General features: G+C 42.1%; 1 protein-coding gene across 1 annotated transcript in view; it reads left to right on the top strand.

Moving 5' to 3' along the window:
- Positions 1 to 25467, top strand: part of PAIP1 (poly(A) binding protein interacting protein 1) — a 1589139-nt gene that overhangs the window by 249491 nt on the left and 1314181 nt on the right. The window contains exon 3 of the mRNA XM_044076930.1: positions 1467 to 1640. Within this exon, the coding sequence (XP_043932865.1) occupies positions 1467 to 1640 (174 nt within the window). The remainder of the gene's footprint in view (positions 1 to 1466; positions 1641 to 25467) is intronic.

The following is a 25467-nucleotide window of genomic DNA, read 5'->3' on the forward strand; positions in this document are numbered from 1 at the left end:
TACTGTAAATTACTATTAGAGTTTGTATGTGCAGCAGCTACTTGGTCAAGGCCTCGTACCTTCATTACTCTTTACAGAGTAGACAAGGCCTCCAGGGACAGGTCTTCCTTTGGTTCCACTGTCCTGAAGAACATCCTCCCATGATCCACCCGAGAAAGATGGTGCTTGGGAAGCTACCCATCAGTAAGAATGAACGGCGAGATAGAACAACTTCACATAAAGAAGTTATGTACTCACCATAAAGTTCCATGTGAGTTGTTCATCTCACCTTCATTCTTACTTCCCACCCTCCAACCCCTTTCCAGACTTCTTGAGGACCAAGAATTCAAGTATGTCATGGTTGTCTTGTCTCTTATCTATATATTTTTCTAATCTTGGTATATGAGTGGCATATGATATATTGGCAACAAACAAGATCTGAGGATAGTACCAGGGCATCATGGGATAGGGAGTAGGCCTCGAGCTTGGTGAAGACCTCGAGGTTTTGTATTTGGCCGAGTCAGAGCCGAGGATCGGCTCCAAACCCATCAGTAAGAATGAAGGCGAGATGAACAACTTGCATGGAACGTTATGGTGAGTTCATAACTTCTTTTTTTCTTTGTGCAGCTTACAAAGCCAGTGTGGAGAGGAGTGGTATAGTGGTGCATTATAAGATGAGGTAGGAACCAAAGTAGCCTGGGTAAACTTTTTTGTGTCAAGTTATCGCAATGCTTTTTAGCCTTATTTCTGTTATTACCAAGCATGGACCTATTCTTCTAGTTGTTTGTATGGAAAATGCATATTTTTTTCCTCTAGGTAAAATGTGTTTAGTAAACCTAGTTTGCACTGTGATTTGAAGTATCCAGTTATGTTATTTTCTAAACAAAATCATGTTCAAAGAAATGCACAGAGGTAGGCACTGATGTTTGTAAAGCATAGTTGGATTTCATATACTTAGGTGAACATTTTGTTTCCTTTGGAGGTGCTTAAACGACCCTGTTTAGTGGTGCTGTGTTAACTTAATCTTGTGGTCCTCTTCACTACTTTGCATGATGAACATGGTGATGAAAAATAAGGTGGGAGTTTTATGGTACGTCCTATTCTTCATGTAATGTCTTTAACCGTCTTTGTTGTGGTTGTTTTCTCACAATTCGCTTGCTACCAAGTGTAAAGTCCAAGGTAGTAGTAAAACAATGGTGTGAAAAAATACATTTTGTGCACTGTTCTTAAACATATATATTTCTTTACACGCTCTTGAATATGCCTCCTGTTGTTTCTAAAATTGTATGACATGTCTCTCCCACCGTTTTATATCTATGATTGACCCCAGTCAGTTTTGCATTGTGCGTGTTTAATTTTTAGCTAGGTGTGAATAGTTCAAAAATGGTGGCCATGCTTGAGGTTATGTTACACTAAAAGTTCATAGATTTACTTCGAACTAAGATATTGTTACATTTTAAGCAAATATAATTTTATTTTTTTCTTAGGACTCTGGAAATGAAGATGATCAGTCGCTTAACTTTGTACAGCGTTTCTTGCATCACCTCACAGAGCAACCTGGCAGCTTTGAAGGTGAAATAGACAGCTTTACTGCAACTGTTAATAAAGTCGTTACTACAGAAAAGGCATTGCGTCGGCTTGTTGAATGCATTTATCAGCAGGTACACTTGTGCTTTCTTATTGTAAGTTGCATAAGGGTGTGCACAGTTCTGTTTTTAGCATATACAACAATAGTTTGTTATGCTACACTAATGCTTAAAACCATGAAACTGGAAAACCCTTGCTGATTTTTTTGGGAATTTTTACATATCAAGCAAGCTGCTTAGTCTAAGACGTAACCCTTATTGTTGCAAGTTTCTGTTAGTGAGACAAAAACTTAACTGCTAACTGTCCTTTAAGAAAACGATTTCAGTTAGAGTAAAACTAAAATGGATTTATCAAGCTGTTAGTCGTGTTTCATGAGTAGCTGTTTACTCAATTTGTTGATGAGAGTTTATATTAACTATATCATTTTGTTTTGTTTGTTGACATTCCGCGGTGGTGCAGCGGTAGCGTTGTTGCCTCACAGCAAGAAGTTCTCCCTTTCGATTCTCAGCTGGAGTGCGGGGGGAGTGCCTTCTGTGTGGAGTCTGCATGTCCTCCCCGCGGTTGGGTGGGCGTTTGAAAGACATGCATAAATGGGCGTGCCTTCGTTGAAGGTTGAATGTCAAGCTGGCACCTCAGCGTTCATCAAAATCTACTGCCAATCATTAGCGGATTGGAGTTCCGCTGTGGCGACCCCTAACTGGGAAAATCCGAAAGACAACAACATATCATCATTTTGTTACATTTCTAGCCTTTTAGAGCATCAGCCCTTTCATGTTTCCTCGCTTTATTTCCCATTGTACATTGCAGCTAGAATTCATCAAGTAGTTATGATCTTTAGGAAGAGTAATGTGCGTAGCATTTCCTGAAATGTGGACGTTCTCATACATACATGTGGGCATAATATCTTAAGCAGTGCATTCCCCATCAGTGCAGGTGTCTTTGTGTTGGAACTTGCACGAACTCTACAGAAACCTGCATTTATGAGAATCCACTTCAGTGCTCTTTTGCCTCTTAAAAATGGTTGTCAGTTTTTGCAGTTAGTATGTCAGTTGATTCTGGCCTTGAAAATCTCAATTTGAAAAGTGTGTTTCTTTTTTCTGTATGTTGTCTTTCATTGCAAGATTCTGGCAGTTAGCATAAATGATTAAGGCTCAGACTGTTAACAAGCTGCTTCCTGTATTAAATGGTAGGTTTGGTTTCTTCCACCTCCATATGTTTATTGTGTAAATTTGAACAAATCACTTGACCAGACATTGGTCCTGGGGCTCCCCTGTGAAAGGACACATGCTCTCTGCCTTACCTTATTAGAGAGAATAAGATTCCTTGTTTTTTTAATACTGCATTTGAGCAGAACAGCTTCCGACAGATGTCTACAAAAGTCTATAAACTAATTGTCAAGTGCCACTCTGCTTTTGTTTGGGTTCCTTTCACAAAACTGAACAAACCACTAGTATTATTTTGAAAGTAATGAAGGCATTTCAAAAGTCAAAGTGAACTTTGTCATTTAGACCGCACAACAGTTTAACTGAATGACATTGTGTTACTTCAGACTCAGTGTGCATACAACATATATGGATATTAATACAACAATAACACATGTACTAAAGCGAATCCAACAATAACAACAGTAAGACATTTATGCAGTACAGTAACAAATACAGTGACATGCACCAAGACTATTCCGTTTACATGTCTTCGTCAGTACCCAAAACATTGCACAGATAATATATTGCACAGATCAAAATCAGACATATTTCAAATTGTACAGATTGCTAACTTGGCATTGTTAATTTTGCACATAAGGTATACGATTGTACTTTCATAGAGTTATTGCATATGTCTGTGAATTACTTCAGAGTTGTAACTCCAGACCTCCATGACTAGCATGGTGTATGTTATTACTGGAGTTCAGAAGTCTGATGGCTTGTGGAAAAAAGCTTCTATTAAATCTGGTGGTTTTGCAACGTAAGCTACAGTATCTCCTGCCTGAAGACAAACACGAGAACAGGCCATGGGCAGACTGAGTGCAGTCTTTGACTATTTTCATGGCTCTCCTGAGGCACCGAGCAGAATGCAAGTCCTTGATAGATGGGAGCTTGGACCTGATAATTCTCTCTGCCACTTTCACCACTCTCTGGAGAAATTTGCGATCTGAAACTGTGCAGTTTCCATACCACACTGAGAGATTACTAGTCAGGATGCTTTTGATGGAACCCCTGTAGAAGGTTGTGAGAACTGAAGGTGGTAGTTTTGCTCTCCTCAACCTTCTTAGACAGCGTGTACACTATTGCGCCTTCTTGACATTGTGATTAGTGTTTCTTGACCAAGACAAGTCTTCAGCAATGTGCACCCTGAGTTTGGTGCTGTTCACCCTTTCCACTGTTTCTCCTTTGATTGTGAGTGGAGAGAGAGCCTTGCATCTCTTCCTGAAGTCTATTATCTCCTTTGTTTTAGTCACATTGAGAGCCAGGTTGTTGTCACACTAGGCAATCAGTTCATCTCCTCTCTGTAGGCTTTTTCGTCACCATTGCTGATGAGACCCACCACTGTAGTATCATCCGCAAACTTAATAATGTGGTTTGTGTTACAGTATAAGTATTTGTTTAACTGTATAAGCCTTTGGAGAGAGATAAGTATTTGGTGTTATGAAGTCAGAAATAGATAAAAGCCACAGAAAAGTAGTGTTCCTTGGGTTTATTATAAAGATAAAATCTCTCAGACTTGCAGGAGTTAACATTTTTTCTCAAGATTTGCCTAGGTGGGGCAAAATTCTGCTTTACATCTAGTAACAGCTCATTTTGAAAGCTTCAGCATTAGGTGAAGCCTTTCAAATACTAAGTCTTGGTAATGGATTGATTTTAATTTATTATTGATTTTGTTCATAGGTAGGTACTAGGCTGTCTGCCTGAGGGCATTTATAAGCCTAGCCAGAGTGTGTCCGCTTTCGCCGCCCCATTGATTAATTAACTGATTCTCTGTCAGGCAGAGCCAATGAAGTGATTCCAGCGGTGTATTTTCTGTTACCCATCCACTCGTCAAGGTTTCTCTTGAAGAGTGTTAGTGAGGGGCTCTGCCTAATGTAGTTTGGAATTTTGTTCCAAAGCATGGGGAGTCTCTGTGACAGAAATCTATCCCTCCAGCATGTTCTATTTATTGTTGTGGTGAGGTTTAGCTCACTAGAGCGCGTGGCTCGCAGTGACTTGGATTTCTTTAGGTGGAGCATGTCCATCAATTCTGAGTTGTACATGGCTTTGTAAGTCAGGCAGAGATCACCTCTTAGTAAGCAATATGCCACTGAGTACAGCCAGAGTTTTTTCATTCGGGTTGCATAGGACATATGTTTGAGGCCAGTAATTCTCTTGGTGAGGTACTTTTGTGGTATTTCTAGCTGTTGGAAGTGTCTTGTGAGGTACATCCCAAATTGGGCATTGTACTATATGATGGGGTCTGATGAGTGGCGAGTAGAGGGGCACTATAACCTCTTTATTTCTAGATGCGAACCCTTTTGTAATTAGATGGGCCACATAGAAGGATTTCCCAACTACTTTGGCAATATGATTATCAAAGGGAAGATTACGATCTACCTGGGTCCCCAGATCTCTTATTACCTCTTCTGTATTAAGGGGGCTGCCACCTATGTGGTAATTCATGGGTGTTTTGTTTTTCCCAAACAGGATGATTATGCAATGTGAAGTTGTTCAATCTCGCCGTTCATTCATCACTGATGGGTTTGGAGCCGATCCTTGGCTCCGACATGACCGACAAGCAAGCTCCAAGTTCTCCAGTAGCTCGAGAATCCACCCCTTATCCCACAATGCTTGCTGGAATTACCCCAGATCTAGTTTGCCTTGGCACGGATCTCTTGGTTTCTAGCTTTGCTTGTAGACTTTATTGGGAGTTTTTCAACTTTCAGCAAGTTATATTTTTCAATTTTTATATATCCTTGATGTTCTTTGTGTTTCACTGTTGCAGACATTACATTTGGGTAATCTGCTGGCAGGTTGCCCTCAGTCGGCCTGAATTCCAAAGTCTTGAGTCCTGCGTCAGTTGCTGTCTCCTCTTCCATAACGTCAGGTCATCAGGGGTATAAAACAAGCAGCCAACGCCATTTTCTTTAGTCTTTCTTGCCGTGCGGTGCCCGAAGCAGAAGCAGTTCGCAAGTGCCGGTCGGCCGACTCCTGAAATGTTAGAGTTTCAGAACCGAAGTCTTCACTAAAGCTAAGTACCTCGTTGGGGAAACTTTTTTTTCTTGCTCCATACCGATGTCAGAAAAAGTTAATAGTTTTATTACTTGTGGGAAGCAAATACCTCATAAGGATTTCCATTTATACTGTATTCCTTGCCTAGGCCCTGATCACAACGTGCCTGGCTGTCGGTTTTGTGCTAGATTTAACCAACACACTAAGCGTTGGTATATTTTTGCCACAAAATATTTTGGAAACTACCCTAAAATGTTGTCGGATATCAATCCGACTACAGGAGTACAAAAAAAACGCAAAGAAAAGGACAGACAGACTGTCGAGGTCCAAAACGTATGACGAAGCTTCTCCTAAGCCAGTTGCCGGTACTCAGTGAGGTGCTTTTGCAGCCCCTGATGCCCGCTACTTTCGAGTCGCAGGCCCCTACCGAGACCCATGCAGAGTCCGGCGCCACGAGATGCTCAAAGTATTGTACTCACGTATGTCTCTCCCTCGGATGGGTCCAAAGCCACTGAGCAGGCACTGGCTTCTGAGGGTGTATTCAGGCCTCAACATTTTTATATAAAACAGATAGCTGCAAAACCAAAGACAAAAGCAACTTCTAAAGCTAAAAAATTGACGCTTGAGCCACGTGCACTGGCCACTATACCTAAAAAACAGATGATCAAAATGGCTGAAGACTTAATCACCTTGATCAGGGGTTCCCATCCCCCTCCTGATAAGAGGCCTAGGCAAGACACTGATTATGAATCTTCAGATCAGGTTTCTTTTTCTTCTGATTCCTCTTCTGATTAGGAATTATCTGTTCCTTCCTATGAGGATTTTGAATCCGAGGAATCTATCCCATCTGCATCACCTTCTGACGATTATTCATTTGGAGAAACCTTGCATACTTTAAGGGAGCATTTTCACTGGGAGAGTCAAGATTTTTCAGAATCAAAAAAGAAGCTCGAGGATTTCCTCCTCCTCACTCAGCACAGGCCTTTAAGCATTGTGGATGAAGTGTTTTCGGAGTCAAGCTTGACTCCTGACTCCTTACCTCCGGCTCCCAGCAAGCCTGACAGATATTACAGGGTCCCTGACTCACACAAATTTTTATTTAAGAAACCCTGCTGCTGACCCTGAAACTATTTCACATGGTCCAAAGGGAGTTAAGGCCTCAACAGCAAAAAATCCTACACCCTCTGACTGGATAGATGGGAAAAGAAAGTTTATACATCTGCAACCTTGGCGATTAGGGCCCTAAACTGTCGGTTTCATATGCTCAAGTATCAACGACATGTTATGGGATTGCTGAAACTTTCTATGTTGATTTCTGAATGTGCAGAAAATAAAGAATTGCAGGACTTATTGCATGCAGCTGAACAAGTTTGAAAGCATACTTTGCAATGTGGTTTTGATTCCTTAGAGGCCTCCTGCAGGGCTGTAGTTACTGGATCTGTGATTAGGAGGCATGTCTGGCTAAAAGAGCAAAATCTGCCTGATCATGTTAAAGCTAAATTACTAGATGCACCTTTACAGCACGATACTCTGTTTGGTATTAAGGCAGAAGAAGTTTTAAAGAAAATGCAAGACAAAGCTAAGTCTTATGCAAACTGTAAAAGACTTCTTACAAGTACAGTAGACACTTGCCTACAAAAAATTGGTCCTTTCCTGTGTCCAACAAAGCTCAAAGGGGCAAATCCAGATGCCCTAAAGGTTCTAGATACCAGGCACAAGATTCTCACAGGTCAAAGCAGTGGGGTGCTTCTACCTCCAAATCTGGAGGAGATAAAGCACAACCCTACAGAAAACCGTCCCAATGACTTCCCTCTGCCATCACCAAGCACTTAACTTTTGGCAGCACCCTTAGGGGGAAAGTTAGCACTTTTTGCTCAAAATTGGCAGTTAATAACCCAGGACAAGTGGGTGCTAAACATAGTATCACAGGGATACAGATTCTATTTCCATACTCTGCCAATGGCAAACGGTTGGCTGGATCTGCAAAAAAATCAGTGGGCAGAGGCACAGAAACAGGTTACGTTCCTCATGGATGTGGGGGCTATTCAGCCAGTACCAGAACAGAAGAAAGGACAAGGTTTTTACTCGAGACTGTTCTTGGTACCCAGAAAGGACAAGGCCTGGAAGCCAGTACTGGATCTATCAATTTTGAACACCTTCCTGGACATTCCAAAATTCAAAATGTTAATTTTGCAGCAGCTTCTGCCCATGCTGGGCAAGAATGCTTGGCTGGTGACATTAGACCTAAAAGAGGCATACCTGCATGTCCCAATAAGGGAATCATGCAGAAGATGCCTCCATTTCAAGGCTGGCTTAATGCATTACCAATTCTCTGCACTGCCCTTTGGCTTATCTACTGCGCCTAGGGTCTTTACAAAGTGCCTGGCCCCAGTAATTGCTTTTTGCAGACAAAGAAGTGTACAAATATATCCTTACTTGGAAGACTGTCTCATTCAAGCAGAGACTCTTCAGCACCTGGCGTTTATGAAAAGGCTTCTAACATGCCTAGGGTACACAATAAACGAAAATAAATCACAACTGGTACCCTCTGAAAAGATAACATTCCTGGGTGCAAGCTTGAATACAACTGCCCAGATGGCTTTCCTCACATCAGACAAACAAAGGCAACTGACTACTTACTTCAAACTGATGGCAATAAAAACCCAGTTATCTGCAAGACAAATTCTGCAGGCTTTGGGGTTCATGGCATCCTGCATTCTATTGATTCCATATGCAAGACTGCCTGTGAGGAAACTTCAATGGTACCTAAAAAGTTTATGGAGTCAGCATTCTCCCAATCTGGAAACAATGATTCCTCTCATTCCCTGCCTACAACAGGAGTTCCTATGCTGGGCAAAGGCATGTCACCAAAACATGGGACAGCCATTCACTCTACCCCCTGCCAGCCAAACCTTAACAGACGCATCAGATTATGTATGGGGGGGTCCACTTGGCGGGAAGATGCATTCACGGCATATGGACCCCAAAACAAATGTATCTGCATATCAACCAAAAAGAGATATTAGCTGTTCAAAATGCCCTGACAGCCTTCAAGGACTTACTTCATTCAGGACAACTACTGATAAAGACTGACAACACCACAGTTATGTGGTATAAAAACAAGCAGGGGGGCACACATTCATACCCCCTTTGCAGACTAGCCATGGCACTGTGGGACACAGCTTCGACTTACCAAGTACATCTACAAGCTCAATTCCTGCCAGGAAAACAAAATACTCTGGCAGACGATTTGAGCAGAAATCTTATGGACCCTCACGAGTGGAAACTAGATCCACAAGTCTTCGCATAACAAAGAAATGGGGGAGCCCGGACATAGATCTATTTGCCTCTTCTCAAAATTATCAATTGAAAAGATTCTGCACAAGGACTTATCACAGACCAGCATGGAAAGTGGACGCCCTATCCTTCAGCTGGAAAAACCTATCCGTTTACACCTTTCCTCCTCTGCCTCTTCTTCCCAAGGTCCTACTAAAAGTCAGACAAGAGAAACCAAATATGATACTAATTGCCCTGGACTGGCCACGCCAATACTGGTACCCAATCCTAAGGAACTTCCTCATCTCAAGGTCTGGCCTCTTCTTCCCCTAAAGTGCCTGTGTCAGTTTCTTTCTCCTTCGGTCATCCCAAGCGTAGAGACCTTGAGCCTCAGGTAGCCCCACAGTGCACTCCCTGCTCTTCTGAGACCTCTAGAGCAGTTCCCCCTGAAGAGGTTCCCAGGAAGAGATTATGCAAGAGGAGGCATTTGGACCCCCCCCAAGAGTCTCTCACATCAGACACCGACCTGGATGAATCAAAAGGGTCCCCTACATCCCCCTCTGAGGATATCTCCTTTGCGGAGATTCTTGAAATTCTTAGGCAGAGGGGTGATTGGCAGTCCAAGAGCCCTACTGAGGACGAGTCTGTTCTCCTGAAGGCGTTCGGGTCTCAACCTTCCACTTCTTGTATTTATACCCTACGATGAGCTTATGGATCTGGTCTCTCATAGGGTGTGGGAGTCTCCAGAGTCTATGGAACTTGTTCCTAAGAGGCTTAATAAATTTATTTCATCCCCTGAGGATAAGTCCTTTTTGACCAAGGGGGAGTCCCTGTTGATGCCATAGTGGTGGCTGCATCCACTAAAAAGGAAATGTCTGAGACTTCCTCATCTATCCATCCTTCTAACAGAGAATCTAGCATCATGGATAGATATGGGAAACGCATGTTCAGTTCAGCAACTTTCTCACTCAGATCACTGAACTACTTGACACATTTTACCAGACTGCAGAGAGATCTCCTTAAGGAGTTGGGAGATGCTCTTCAGGGTGCTGTAGCTTCGAGTGTATCTGACAAGATTGCCACTCGGCTCTCTACCCTCAATTCGATAGTCAACTCATACATGCGTCTCGTATCATAAGCAGCTGATGGTTCGAGTAGAGCCACAGGTACAGGAATCGCTTTTCTTAGGCATGCCTGAATGCGAGACTGTTCCTTCGCGGAACCCTTCAAGTCTTCTTTTACTAATACCTGATTTGACTGCTCATCTTTGTTTGGGCCAAAGGTGAAGGAGACTTTGACCAGGTGTGAGCAAGAAGGAAAGACTGTCTGCCGTTAGGGAGTCCGTTTTTCCACCCCTACTCGACTCTTTCCCAAAGGTCAGAGGGGAGGAAAGATGTGGTTCCGGAAATCCCAAGGAGCCTTTCAAGACACACGTGGAGAGCCCACCTCCAGAGGCAGAGGAGGGGGTTTCAATGGAAGATGCTGCCCTCGTGGCAGAGGGGGGTCCGCAACACCAAGGTGACAGAGATCACTTCTCTGGTCAATCCTACCAGCACTCCTGAAGGGAAGCCCGGCTGTCCTACTCTGGAGGCAGTCGGGGGTCGCTTATCACTGTACCCAAAAGCCTGGCTAAGTATAACAAACGACAGTTGGGTACAAAGTATAATTTCCAGAGGGTATTTCATACTGTTCTCCACCCAACCTCTTCCTTTCAAAAAAAATCCCGAACGTTCCACCCAGACACATGGGACAAACAGCAATAAAGGTACGCCGATTGCTAGAAAAAGAGTCATCCAGCCAGTCCCAGCAGACCAGACAGGATTCGGAACTTATTCAAGGTTCTTTTTGGTTCCAAAGAAAACGGGACTGGAGACCCATTTTGGATCACAGCAGACTCAACCAATTTGTGAGAAACGAGAAGTTCCGAATGGTCACGCTACAGTCCATACTCCCATTCCTGGGGAAGACAATTGGATGTGCTCTATCGATCTCAAGGATGCTTACTACCACATAAAGGTGGCCAGACCATCCAGAGATCACCTGCGTTTCTGGCTGGGAGCCAATCATTATCAATTCCGAGCTCTGCCCTTTGGTCTCACTACAGCCCCCAGAGTGTTCACCAAGTGTGTGACAGTAGGATTCCAGGTGTTTCCATATCTAGACGATTGGCTCCTTACGTCCACTACCAGGCATCAACTTCTTCAAGCGAGAGAGGCTACTCTGACACACTGCGATCGGCTAGGCATTAGTCAATTTCGAAAAGTCTGCCTTGTTGCCATCGCAACATATCATTTTTATAGGGACAGAACTAGACACGTCAGCCACTGCTCTTCACCTTCCGCCAGAAAGAATTTCTATTCTTCGCCAACACATCATGTCCCTGATATCAAAGAACAGAGCACCAGCTGCAGAGGTATTGAAAGTTCTAGGATTGATGGCGACAGCTATTTTAGTAATTCCATTAGCAAGGATGCATATGAGAATCCTTCAATGACTTCTATTCACGCAATGGTCTTACCAAGAACTTCCAATGAGTCACATGATCCTGATAACGAATTCCTGCAAGAAGGATCTTCAGTGGTGGTTGACGTCCCTTCAAGTCACAATAGGACGTCCTTTCACGCTCCCCCTCCAGTTGCCACTGTGACCACAGACGCTTTCCTGATAGGGTGGGGGGGGCTTTTTCAGGGAAAGACTGACCAAGGCACATGGACAGATCAAGAATCATATCTGCATATCGATGTCCTGGAGATAAGAGCAGTACTTCTAGCGTTGCAATACTTTCAGGACTCTCTTCCTCTAGGGACAATTGCAATACAGACGGACAACATGTCAGTGGTCTGGTATCGGAACAAACAAGGTGGGACCAAGTCTTATCCCCTTCGCCGGGAAGCCCTCCGAGTATGGCAGTGGGCACTGTCGTCCCAGCGCTTTCTGTTGGCAATGCACATCCTGGGCAAATCCAACGTCATAGCAGACAGACTGAGCAGAGCAATCTTATTGCCCCATGAATGGTCCCTCAAACAAGAGATTGCGGACAGGATCTTCCGCAAATGGGGCCAGCCTTCCTGAGACCTGTTCATCAGTCACATCAACAAGCTATTTTACCCCGATTCCCATGCCAGGTCACTCCCTGAGGGATGCTCTTGTCCACAATTGGCCCCCGGGTCTCCTCTGTGCATTTTCTTCAATTCCCCTGATACCCAAATTCTTACAGAAAGCAAAGTTGCTGGGATGGACTATCATCTTTATAGCCCCTCATTGGCCTCGGCAGATTTGGTTCCCATTTCTTTACCATCACATTCTGGAAGATCTATGGATCCTGGACCCAGTTCTGAACTTGTTGACCTCCGTCAGGGGATCTTCATCCATCCTTGCAGACACTGAAGCTAACCGCTTGGCTGCTCCAATTCCCCGCATAGTCAGGCTCTATAATCTTTCCCATGGCACTAGTCAGATTTTGTTGACTTCCCATAAACCTTCCACTAGAAAATTGTATCGTAGTAAGTAAAAGAGATTTTCCATTTGGGCTTCTTCCCACAACATTGACCCTTATCAAGCGCCATTGTCTTCTATCTTAAAATTCTTGACAGAAATCTTCAACAAAGGAGCAGCGGCTGCTACGGTGCGAGTCCATTTAGCTGCTATATCTAATTTCCATCTAGGAATTGATGGTTTGAATATTATGGCTCGCCAATTGTCTAAGGCTTTTCTAAAAGGTTCCTTTCACATAAGGCTTCTAGTGAAGACCCCTTACTCCACCAGGAATTTGAATTTTATGTTATCTTATATCATTCTTCCTCCTTTTGAGCCTGCATCATCTTGTGAACTAAAATTTCTGTCATGGAAAAACTATCCTCTTAGTAGCCATCACTTCAGCCCGTAGAGTGTCAGAGCTCCAAGCCCTATCCATCAAGCCCCCTTATATGGTCTTCCATGCTGACAGAGTATCTCTCAGGACAAATCCAACCTTTTTGCCCAAAGTATGTTCTGAGATTAACATTAATCAAGTCGTTGAGTTGCCCGTTTTCTTCCCTAATCATACCAACAAATTGGAATATATGTTGCATAAACTCAATGTTCATAGACAACTTGGATTTTATTTGGACAGAACAAAAGACATTAGGAAATTGGATCACCTCTTTGTGTCTTTTTCTGAGGCCAGGAAAGGTACACCAGTTGCTAAAACAACCCTAAGTGGCTGTCGGATTGTATCACCTGCACATATGCTTGTCATAATATGCCCTTGTCTAGTAAGGTAAAGGCTCATTCAACCATAGGTTCATAGGTTCATAGGTTTATACTAGGCTATCTGCCCTAAGGCATTTATAAGCCTAGCCCAAATTTTTGTGGCTTACGCCACCCCTTATATGAAAAAAATACTGTGCCCATTAGTTTGTTGTGCCTCTGTCCAGCAGTGACACAGAGATGATTCCCGGGGTAGTTTCTGCCTCTTCAGCCTTTCAAGCTAAATTACCTTTGGACAACATTTGTGCAGCAGCCACATGGTCTAAACTTCACACTTTTATAACTCATTACAAAGTGGATAAGGCCTCCAGGGACAGGGCTTCATTTGTTTCTACAGTTCTGAAGAGTGTACTTCAATGAGTCACCCAGATCAGGGTGCTAGGGATGCTACCCATCAGTGATGAATGAATGGCGAGATTGAACAACTTCACATAAAGAAGTTATGTACTCACGATAACATTCCATGTGAGTTGTTCCATCTCGCCTTCATTCTCACGTCCCTCCCTTCTTCCCCCTCCTGGCTGGCAGTTGACCTGGAGGCTGTCTTCATCTTGGTTTTTCAATGTGTATTCATTCCTAGGCAGAATAATTTATTGTACTTCTATATGGTGTGCAGCAAACAAGATCTGAGGTAATTCCAGCAGTGCATTGTGGGATAAGGGGTGGGGTCTCGAGCTACTGGAGAACTTTGAGCTTGCTAGTCGGCTGTGTTGGAGCCGAAGATCGGCTCTGAAGCCATCCGTGATGAATGAAGGCGAGATGGAACAACTCACGTGGAACGTTATGGTGAGTACATAACTTTTTTTTTTTTTTTTTTTTTTTTTTGGGCATTTAGCTTGAGGCCATGATTTTGACACCAGGTGTCCGTCTCAGTAAGGCCCTTTTGGAGGATGTCCGTGTCAGCCTGAGAGTCAGTAATGGCTCCCAGTTTGCAGTCATCGGCGAACTTGGCTAGCCATAGTCCTCCTGTGTTTGCCTGTACTTCTGAGAAGTATATGCCAAACAGTAGTGGTCCCAGGACCGAGCCTTGCGGGACACCACTTGTGACTGGTTTAGAGTTGGACCTGGAGCCTGCTATTTTTACCGTGTGAGTTCTGTCTGTAAGCCAGTTGGCAACCCATCTCATGACATAGGGCTTTATGTTCAGGCTGGTGAGTTTTTCTGTAATACCTGAGTGGGGAATAGGGTCGAAAGCCTTGGCAAGGTCAAGGTAGGCTGTGTGAACCACCATTCCCTCGTCTGTGGCCTTAGTGACTGTCTCGAAGAAGTCAACCAGGTTTAGTAGGCATGATCTGCCCTTAACAAAGCCGAACTGGGTCGGGTCAAGTGTTTGGAGGTTCGCAACGTCTTTGTTAAAGAGTTCCGTGATAATGCGCTCCATAGCCTTGCAGACCAGGCTAGTCAGGCTTATGGGACGATAGTTACCAGAGTCAGTTGGGGAACCTCCTTTGTGGAGAGGAATAACCATTGCTGTGCGCCATTCTATGGGCACGTAGCCTGTGGAGAGGATGAGTTTGAATAGCGTGTTTAGGTGGGGGGTTAGTTGGTTCTGTTAGTTCGTGCAAGACGCAGCCTGGGACACCATCTGGCCCCATTAACGTTGTATTTTTGGCTTTTGAAAGGACTGTTTTCACCTGTGCGTCTGTGATTTCCAGGACAGTACACTTTTCCGGTATTGTTGTGGGCCCTTTTGGGGGTGAGAGGGGGTGAAGTTTGCACTGAATCTATCTGCCAGAATGTTGGCAATATCAGTAGGTTCAGTATATTTTGTGCTATGTTTGCAGTAGTTCAGTGCATATCTGTGAGTTGCCACTTAGATTTTTAACATAGCTAAAGAAGGCTTTGTGATTATCTTTTGAATCCTTGGCTATTTTTCTTTTGAAGTTAGCATTGGATGATTTTAGGTTCATAGGTAGGAACTAGGCTATCTGCCTGAAGGCATTTATAAGCCTCGCTGGAATGTGTTGGCTTTCGCCGCCCCCTTAGATTAGTTCCCTGTGTCTCTGTCCAGCAGAGCCATTGAAGTGATCCCTGGGGTAAACTGTCTGTTTCCCATCCACTCGTCAAGGTTTCTCTTTAAGAGGGTTAGCGAGGAACTCTGCCTAATGTAGATTGGAATCTTGTTCCAGAGCATGGAAGTCTCTGGAACAGGAATCTATCCCTCCAGGAGGATGACCAGGTTGATGAAGTCTCTTGTTTTATGGATGAAAGCACTTAACCAGTTTTATGCTCTATGAGGGACCTTAGTTTCTTACCGATACTGATCAGGGATGTCTTTCCTTCTTGGGATTTCCTTTTTTTCTGAACTGGTTTCCTCCTTCTGTTGTACAGACTGTTTATGGCAGGGGTCCACCAAACTGATTTCCCCTTCTTAGAGGAGTGAGTCTTGGTTTTGCTAGGGATAGCACGATCCTTGCATCCTTGTAGGTGCTCATAGAGTGCATTTGTAAAGGTTTCTGCATCTTGGGCAACATTATCCTTTAGCGTGGGGGCTGTGAAACTTACCACCTCTGTCTTAAGTAAGGTGAAGTTTGCGTTAGAAAGGTGTTTTACTGTGGTTTCCTTAGTTGGGGGTGGTGGTGGGGTGTGGACATCCAGAGTGATTAGTTTATGGTCTGATTTAACCAGTGATGGGTTGACCGGTGTGGAACACCTGTCGCCCATGTTGGTGATGACCAGGTTGATGAAGTCCATTGTTTTATGGATGAAAGTGCTTAACCAGTTTTATTTTTATTTATTTATTTATTTTACATTTGTTAACTGGGCTAGTCTAACTTGGTACATGTCCATTTTCAGTAGAGGCCCGGGGAGATATAAGCTCCGATGAAACAATAACAAAAATTACAAAGTAACAAAGTCATAATAAGAATTGTAAACAAATCAGCAAAAGTCCAGCAAGTAACCACAGGAAATCCAACAATGTAGAAACCAAACTCCCAACTCCGCGGCTGTGTAATACGAAAAAGTTTATTCTACCATGCAGAATACACAAGATTGCTGCTCAAAGGTTCTGTAATTGATGTAAACAAGGTACAATGATTTTACATTAGTGAGACTAATTTAAGAGGTTAGAAGCTGATTACATATAGCAACAAGTGCAGGTATAAGTTGTGTCATTCATATACAGTTTTAATACACTGTACATATAGGAGAAGGCAGCTGATGATGTATATAAATTATATATACGTAAATATGCAGGTATAAGTAGCATCATTCCCATGCAGTTTTAATACGTAGTATATAGAGGAGAAGGCAGCTAATTATATACACTTTCTATGTACCTATGGTATTTACATTAGTAAGATAGAAGAAGATGTAAGTAGTAGTATATAAAAGTAGAATGTTAGTTGTACTTAAGAAAAGGGGTTGATTACTGAGAAGGGAATGGTAGGCTGAACCTGTTAGCAGGGCTAGTTGATCAGTCAGTTTCAGTGCAGGGGCACAACCAGTGTGATTTGAGGAAAGGTTTCAGTTTGGTTTTGAAAAGTGATAAAGAGAGTAGTCAGGAAAGTTCACTGGGGAGAAGGTTCCAGGATTCCCAACAAGACTGGAGAAGAGAGAGTTTCCAGCCCTGTTTGATTTACAAATATTGACAAGAAGTTTGTGAGGTAAATGCAAGGTTTTCAAATTTTTGTAGGGGGTGATAAGGGTAGACAGTATAGGGGTATTTGTTGGATGGTGTAGGGTTTTATGGACAATGGTCAGTTGGTGGAATTTAATCTGATTTTGTAGTTCCATTCATCCTAGCTGTTTTAGATTAGATCAGTGGTGAGTTCTAAAGGGGTTACCTGTAGCAAATTTGACTGTTATTGTAGGCGGTTTCCATTTTATTCAGGTTGTTTTTGGATAGATTTGTATAGATAGGTGAGGCATAAAGGAGAGTAGAGATTAGATGGGTATGAGCAATAGTTATTCTAGCTGCTGGAGAGAGGAAGTGTTTTTTCCTATACAGAGAGCCTAGTTTTCTTATTAACAGTTTTTATAGTGTTGTTAATATGGGTGTCGAAGGTAAGGTTGTTATCTATGGTGATACCTAGTAGCTTGGTGGTAGTATCTGGGGATATGAGAGTACCATTAATGGATGTGATTGTGAAATCTATCAGGAGAGATTTATAAGTTGGGGTAAAAAGGATGAGCTTCGTTTTTTTGTGGTTCAGAAGGAGACAGCATTGTGTGAACCAGAGTTCAACTGTGTTAAACACCTTTCGGGTGAGGGAGTTCAGATATCGATGTGGCTGAGCATATCCGTGTGAAATCACCTACATATTGTATGCATGTTGATTGAGGGATATCTAGATGAAGGTCATTGATAAATATGGAAAACAGGAGAGGTCCTAATATGGACCCTTGGACACCAAGGTTAATGGGGAGGTTGGTTGATAGTGTTGTGTCAGAGGACTGCCTGTTGTCTGTTATCTAAATAGGACTGGAACCATTTTATTGCTAGTGGCACTAGTGAATAGGGCTTTGAGAGGATATTTATAAGTATCTGGTGATTAACCATATCAAAAGCCTTTGACAGATCTATAAACAGTGCAGAGGAAAGCAAATTGAGGTTACGGTTTTTGTTAATGCAGTCAGTAAAGGACAGGAGGGCAGTAGTAGTGCTGTGTGAATGTCTGACACCATGCTGGCAGTTGGAAAGTAAATTATTTTGGATTAGGTGGTCTAGCGATTGCTTGTGGATGCATTTTTCCATGAACTTAGCTAAGGGAGAAAGTAGAGCTATGGGACAGTAATTGGAGAATTCAGTATAGTTTCCACCCCTGTGAAGGGGAATGACATGGGATATCTTCCAGATTGTGGGGATGTTTCCTTCAGTCATGGTTCTATTAATGAGAATGGAAATGGGATAGGTAATGGATTTGGCTGCTATTTGAAGGTATTCAGCAGGTAATTGGTCTGCTGAAGGAGAACATGGTTTTAGTTTTTGAAGAAGGGTAAGAATATATGTAGTTGGGACTGGTTGGAAGAGAAATGGAGGGGGTGGAATAGTGTTAGATTTGGGTATAGTTAAGTTTTGAGTTGATAACTGACTAGCAAGAGTTTGAATGGCTTCAGTAAAAAAGGAATTAAAGGCATTGGCAGTTTGTATTGGATTATCCTGGTCAGTGCCTTGTGGGTTTGGTGTGGTGGATTGACCTGGGTGTAGTAATTGGTTAATACTTGCCCAGAACTTTTGTGGTTTATTATGGTGCTCATGCTGGATTTGTAGGTAGTAGTTTTTTTTTTGTCAGACAATATAGCTTGTTTAGTTTTATTTCTTAGTTGACTGAATTTTTGTTGGTCTACATGGTTTTTGGTTAAGCGGTATTTAGCCCAATGCTTGTATCTGAGATGAATTTGTTGCTTGGTTTCTTTTGAGAGCCAAGGGCAGGTTTAGGTCTCATTCTTATAGAGCGGGTTGGTGCATGGTGGTCTAGTATGGTTAGGAATTTAGAATTAAAGTGATTAACAGCTTCATCCAATGGGAGGTATTTCAAGGGGGACCAGTTACATGTTCTAAGTTCTTTTTGGAAGATATCAGGGTTCAATTTTTTTTGGTTCTAATAATCTTGATAATTATTGGAGTGGATAGATTGTTTTTTAAGCCTGATGAAATAGGTAAGTGAGTGATTACTAATATCATCAAGGAGGGTTCCAGCTTCATAGGTTTGGGCATGGTTATTGATGAGTATCCAGTCTAGGGTACTTTCCTTCTTATTAGGCTTTTTAATTCTGGTGGGGTAGGTAATGGTTTGCTTAAAGCCAGATAGGTTTATATGGGTGTTAGGGTGGGTAGTGCTACAGATTTTGCAATCAGTATTTAAATCTTCTAGGATTATGGTTTCTTGGGATAAGTTTTGAGATAACCAACAGAGGGTATTTTCAACAGTGGTAGTGTTGTTACCAGGAGGAAGATAATTGCAGATTATATTGATGGATTTGAATCTGTTAAGTTGTAGCTTGGTAATAAGAATTTCAGCATTAGAGTTTTCGGGTGGTTTGTAGTCATAGGTAGTAATCTGTAGTCTTGACTTAAATAGGATAGCTATTCCACCTCTCTTTTTAGCTGCTCTATCTAGCCGTAAGATATCATAACCAGGTGGGATAATTTCATTGTCTTTAGTTACAGGTTTTAACCATATTTCTGTTAAGCAAAGTATGTCAAAAGAGTAGATATCCAGGAGACCATGAAGTTGTGCAGTCTTATTATTTATGCTATGTATATTGAGGTGTGCTAATAAGAGTGAGTTGAAGATTTGGTGAGGGAATGAACAGAAGAAGTGCTGGGGTTGAGGAGGTGAGTGGTAGTTGAACTTGTTGGGCCTGGGTTAGGGTGAATTTCTCCATCTTGTAAAGATAGAAGTAGTATTTGTAGTCTAGGATTTTGGAATTTGTTATATAGATTAAGGGATTTCCTGGGGTTGTGAGAAGTATATCTAATGTGGACTGTCGTATGGTATTTTGCTAGTAGATTGGCCAGTGGAGATGGACTATGTGATTGGTGCGAGGGGGAAGGGGTGTGGTTAGGCAGTATAAGAGTAGGAACACTGGGAGTGGGTGGGAATTGGGGGTAGGGTAAGGGAGTGGAGTGGGTAGACCCAAGGAAAGAAAGGCAGCAGGGCAGACAGTGTGAAAAATATCAATATGGTGAAGGTAAGTGCAGAGGGTGGTAATTAGGCTGGTTAGAGGGGTGCTTAGGGACTGTGTTGAGGGGAGTGGGGTGAAAGTCAGAGGTAGGTAGGACTATTAACAAGCAGTTAGAGAAAAGAACATGAAAGGGCTAGTTATGGTGAAAGAGATTGTGTGAGGAAGAGAGGTTATAGGTGGATAAAGACTGCCATCTAGTGGCCAAATTAATTATGTGGAGTGAGGAATCACTGTTGGAGGTAGAAAAGGTATAAGGAAAGGCTGAAATGTGATGATGTAGGTATGGGGGCTTTGGCTGCAGGCTGCTCAGGCCGGGTCCTATACTCGCTCCTAGTAAGTGGTAGAGCAACTTTACATTCAAAATAAAGTAGGATTAATTCCATGTAACATACTTTCTTTAGTTTCTTTCCTGTCACTTCAGGGAGAAGGTAGGACTTTCCTGTTGGGGGGAGTAAGTCAATCTGGGAATAAATAGTCTGTGACTGTTCTTGGTTGTCCAGGAGGGCAGGGCCAGTAGACAAAGAAGATTAGGTAGAGAGGCAGAAAAACTGGAGAAAATAATGAGAGGAGATAATTGTAATTCAAATATAGATATAATCAAACAGAGGTTAACAGGTTAATCAGCTGTTAAGGAACATGCACATATAACTGGTAAGGCTGCAGAGAGTATAGCAAAAAATAACACATATGCTTCAGATATCGTACTCTACACATCTAGCTATTAAAAATCACTTTACAATGATAAATTCTTAAACATAGGTAGGTTATACAGTAAAAACCCTAAAAACAATTGTACTGGGTATAGGCAGATATGAAGACTAAACTGGGGGGGGGGGTCATGGCTCAGTCTATATGAGCGAGCAACCTTCTGGTTTAACCTTTGCGATACCCAATAAAGTCGGGCTGTGAAAGGGAATGTCTGAGCAACAGGGGCAATTGGGACACCAATATTTGGGCAAGAACAGGATTACTACTTATGTATAGATACATTCAACGTTTAGAGTGAGCACGTTTACATTGCCAAGTTTAGTTCATTAAAACAGGGTAGATACACTTATTACACTCTAGCGCTGCTGGTGAGAAGACGCTAATTAGAGGTTATGTGATGAAGTTAACATTTCAATCCAGCATGTGAAACTTTCCACTAATGCAGCTGGTAAGCTAATACTGGATTTGGCTTTGTAGTTCAGCATGAAACCTTAATATTATGGGGTTAAAAGGGTGGCGGTGCCCAACATCCAAAGAGAAGTAGAATGCTAATTCACCGCTTGTGCGGCTGGTAAACAGAACAGGTACAGTCTTGTTTGCCCCAACGTGGCTGGGATGGTTTTATCATTGGATATTGACTTCAAAATGGGATACTCGCTCCTAGGGGTATAAGTAGGCGCTGCCATGTAAGCAGCAACTTGGGTTTTAGTTGGGCAGTTGTAAAATACTGCTATTTAAATGAGCTTGAAAAGCTTGGGAGTAAATGAACTTTAAAGAGACTAGCACAGGTACTACTATGGTCGGCTACCATGTGGAAATGTTTAGCGACATAGAATCAACACCAGCTTGATGTTGGAAAGCCCTGTAACCAGATAAATCCTTTAGAGCTATGGTGTTGGAGAGTAGAAATTAGGGTTTAATTCTCAAGCAGTGCTGCAGCATTGTGCAGGTTACAAAGTCAGCTTATCACAATTGAAAATACCTCGTCTAGCAATGGCAGTAGTACTATGCACAGTTAGACCTGCAGGTAGCTAATCCCGCAACACATGTAGTTGTAATACATTTCTACAGCAAACACTAGACAACGTACTGGTAAGCAATTAAATGTACATTTGGCGGATAACATTCTATGAAACAGACACTAAACACAGTCAGTTATTAACAGGGCTGGAAATGATATGCAAGATCCAGACAATATTACAGTAAAACTTTGTTGGATTGAGTATCGCACTTACAGGAAGTATGGGATAGTAGGCCAGGAACGCACAGTAGCCACAAGCAGGTCCAGGGGTTTAAAGATGGCGCCCTGGGGAAATTGGTCATTATGTTAGGTAAGGGCAGATGTAGGTAGGGAAAGGGGGAGGAGTTAGGTGAGTGTGAGCAAATGCAAGCCGGAAGACCAAGCTCGGCAGATAGTGAAGTTATAGAAAGACATTAGAGTCTGCTTACTTGGCTGGTTTGGAGAACAGGAGCGGGGAACAGGATAAGTACATGGATATAGTGAGATAAAGTGGGCAAAGGGGTGTTAGGGGTCAGGGAGATGGGTAAGGCAGTATGCAGAGAGGAAGATAGTCCAGGTAAACGTAGTTATAGATGGGAAGAGTAGCACTGAGGAGACCCAATGAAAGAAAGGCAGCAGGGCAGACAGTGTGAAAACTATCAGTATGGTGAAGGTAAGTGCAGAGGGTGGTAATTAGGCTGGTTAGAGGGGTCCTTAGGGACTGTGTTGAGGGGAGTGGGGTGAAAGTCTGAGGTAGGTAGGGCTATTAACAAGCAGTTAGAGAAAAGAACATGAAAGGACTGATTATAGTGAAAGAGATCGTGTGAGGAAGAGAGGTCATAGGTGGGTAAAGACTGCCATCTAGTGGCCAAATTAATTATGTGGAGTGAGGAATCACTGTAGGAGGTAGAAAGGTATAAGGAAAGGCTGAAATGGGATGAGGTAGGTATGGGGGCTTTGGCTGCAGGCTTCTCAGGCTGGTTCCTATACTAGCTCCTAGTAAGTGGTAGAGCAACTTTACATTCAAAATAAAAGTAGGATTAATTCCATGTAACGTACTTTCTGTAGTTTCTTTCCTGTCACTTCAGGGAGAAGGTAGGACTTTCCTGTTGGGGGGGGAGTAAGTCAATCTGGGAATAAATAGAGTCTGTAACTGTTCTTGGTTGTCCAGGAGGGCAGGGCCAGTAGACAAAGAAGATTAGGTAGAGAGGCAGAAAAAGGAAGTATGGGATAGCAGGACAGGAATGCACAGCAGCCACGAGCAGGTCCATCATCTGGTCTGTTGGAATAAAGTGTGTTTTTAGACAAGCAGCTCCTGAGGAATTTGTACATACAGCACATTTGGTTTTCTTATTGGTCTTCTTGGTTGTTTGAGTATGCTACTTTTTGTTTATTTGATGACCAGGTTGGTGATATTGTTTACAAGAGTAGAGCACTGGTCTTTATAGACTGTTTACTTTAACAGGAAGAAAGACCACATTTTAACATTATATTGGGTCTTCCAGCAGAAAATTGATAGACATTAAGCATTGAACATACGGAAAAACATGTACACAAAGGAATGGGTAGGTATTAAGCATTGTTGCTACTAAAACGTAAAAAGAGGAATGGGTAGGCATTAAACATTGTTGGTATTGATAAAACATGTGCAAGAGGAGTCTTTAGAGTTTCAAATCAAGCCAGTCTAATACCAGGGACTTCATGATGGCTGCACAGTGATCAAAAGTTTTGAGTTTTGAGCTTTCACAGTGTGAAAACAAACTTATAAAAAAGACAACAAAGCTGTCATTATGGGTAAAATTCTGTCATTGGATAGTAATTATACTGCCAAGATGCCAGCAGAGAAGAAATTTGGAGAACTCGAGAGAAAATCAACTGGAAAAGAAGAGGAGAAAATGCTTCTGGGAAGAGTCCTGCAGTTCAGCAAAGAGCAGTCCAAGGTTAAGCTTTGGTACAGTAGATGGGTTCCAGTAATTTAGAAGAAAAAAAAAATCAAATGCACTCAGGATTGCTGATATTTCTTTAGAGTTTCATTTATTTTTATCAGCTCTAGAAAAAGGCTGATAAAATAGAGGCTGATAGAAGCTTTAACCAACTATTGAGAAAAACTGTAAAACTTTGAAATCAAAGATTGAAATGAGGAGGAGGCTGTGAGCATGAGGCTTTTTATGAGGAGCTGTTTCAAAAGATAGTATGGTTAAGTTTTCTCTGCATTCTGTAGTTTCTGCTGTACCAAACTGTATTAATTTTATGAAAGTACAAATAACAAACTTAACTAGTGTTCCTCAGCAGGATTTGTTCATTGAAAGGGTGCATTGTGTGTGTGCTCCAAACGTGTCCATGAGAAAACAGCCAAGATCTAGACTAGTAAAAATGCAGCCATACCAGTAGAAAGAGCTGATCCTGAGAAAGTCGTGACAGAAAGGAAAAGCACTAGAACTTGGAGATAAAAATAGTTGTGGAAAATGATTATTCACTGTACACCAGGCAAAAGAAAAGCACATTCAGGAAATTTTGACTCAAGCATGAGATTCAAGCTGCTGTATCTTGATGTTTTCAGAGTAGGGCAGGGTTTGCATAATGGTTAAGGTCTTTACCTCCGATACAAGTGTACAGAGTTTGATTCTCATCACTGGTTGTTTGCTAGGCTTGTAATAATCTGTAGATTGATGAACAAAAGATCCACAAATACTAGGTAAAGTCTGTAAGAGGTGCGAGAGACTAGCTTTTCATCAAAAGGGAAGAAAAAAGCTTTTTATTTAAATTATGCTTAAATATTAAGTTGCAGTTGTAATGACCTGTGTGGTGGTACTTTATTTCTCAACTTTTTGTCAATTTATCTGTGTGCAGTTTTTGTTTGTTCTGGTACCTTAGACTTGTAGCTTCATTTGTAGCTGTGTGAAGATTGTATATTATTCCAAGATTTTAGCATTGCTTATACATTATACTGCACTTCTATTTCCATGAGTAGAATTACATGTAAAACTTAGTTTTGTTGTATTTTGACCCTTGTCTGGACAGTCTTGTAGTTTTCACAGTTGTGGCAGGACTGTGATCTGCTGCCAGATTTGAGCCTCATTTGGTCATTTATTGCAGCCTAACTGGTAAATTTTCTGTTTGCAGTACTGGCAGTATTGTGAATTCTGCTCCAGGATTTATGCATCAGTACTTTGTATAGCTATGTATACCTGCCTAAAGTTTAAAGGTCCTTAATACTTGAAATTGTCTTGTCAAGGTAGTTTGTTTTGTTGCATCATTACACTTGTAATAAATCTTTCTTGGTATTATTACATTAAGAGGTTACAGTGCCATTTGGAGAGACAGATACCCAAAAAGTGAATTTTATATAGAAACGTCCCTTAGAACTAAAACTTATACCTTAGTGTGGCTAAAATAGTCATTGTGCAGAGACAAGCTTGGAGCAGCTGGTTTGCACATTAAACAGCAGTACTATCAAATCTTAGCACAATCTAACCTAATGTAATGCCAAACCCTGAGGACCACCCAAGGAGACCTGCAGTGACCCACCCAAATATAGGTCCAGACAACATGGATATGCCATTTCCAGATGTCTACGTAGCCAGTGTGGTAGATATGGGCATCCTGAGATAATGTAGCATTTGTCATGTTCACAGAAAATAATTTAATCCTAAAAAGTTCACACACGGTTTTACTGGAGGCAGAAATCTGGCATATAAACAAGGTTGTCATGACCACAGATTGTATCACACACAGAGATCAATGTATGCTGCTGCACTAAAAAGCAGTCTACCCAAACCTCAAAGATGTCCTAAACTTATAAACAGTAACACCTATTCTCAGCAATCTCTAATGCAC

Source organism: Protopterus annectens, chromosome 1.part1 (genome assembly GCF_019279795.1).
Source record: "Protopterus annectens isolate FY-2018-M chromosome 1.part1, PAN1.0, whole genome shotgun sequence".
Taxonomy (NCBI): domain Eukaryota; kingdom Metazoa; phylum Chordata; order Ceratodontiformes; family Protopteridae; genus Protopterus; species Protopterus annectens.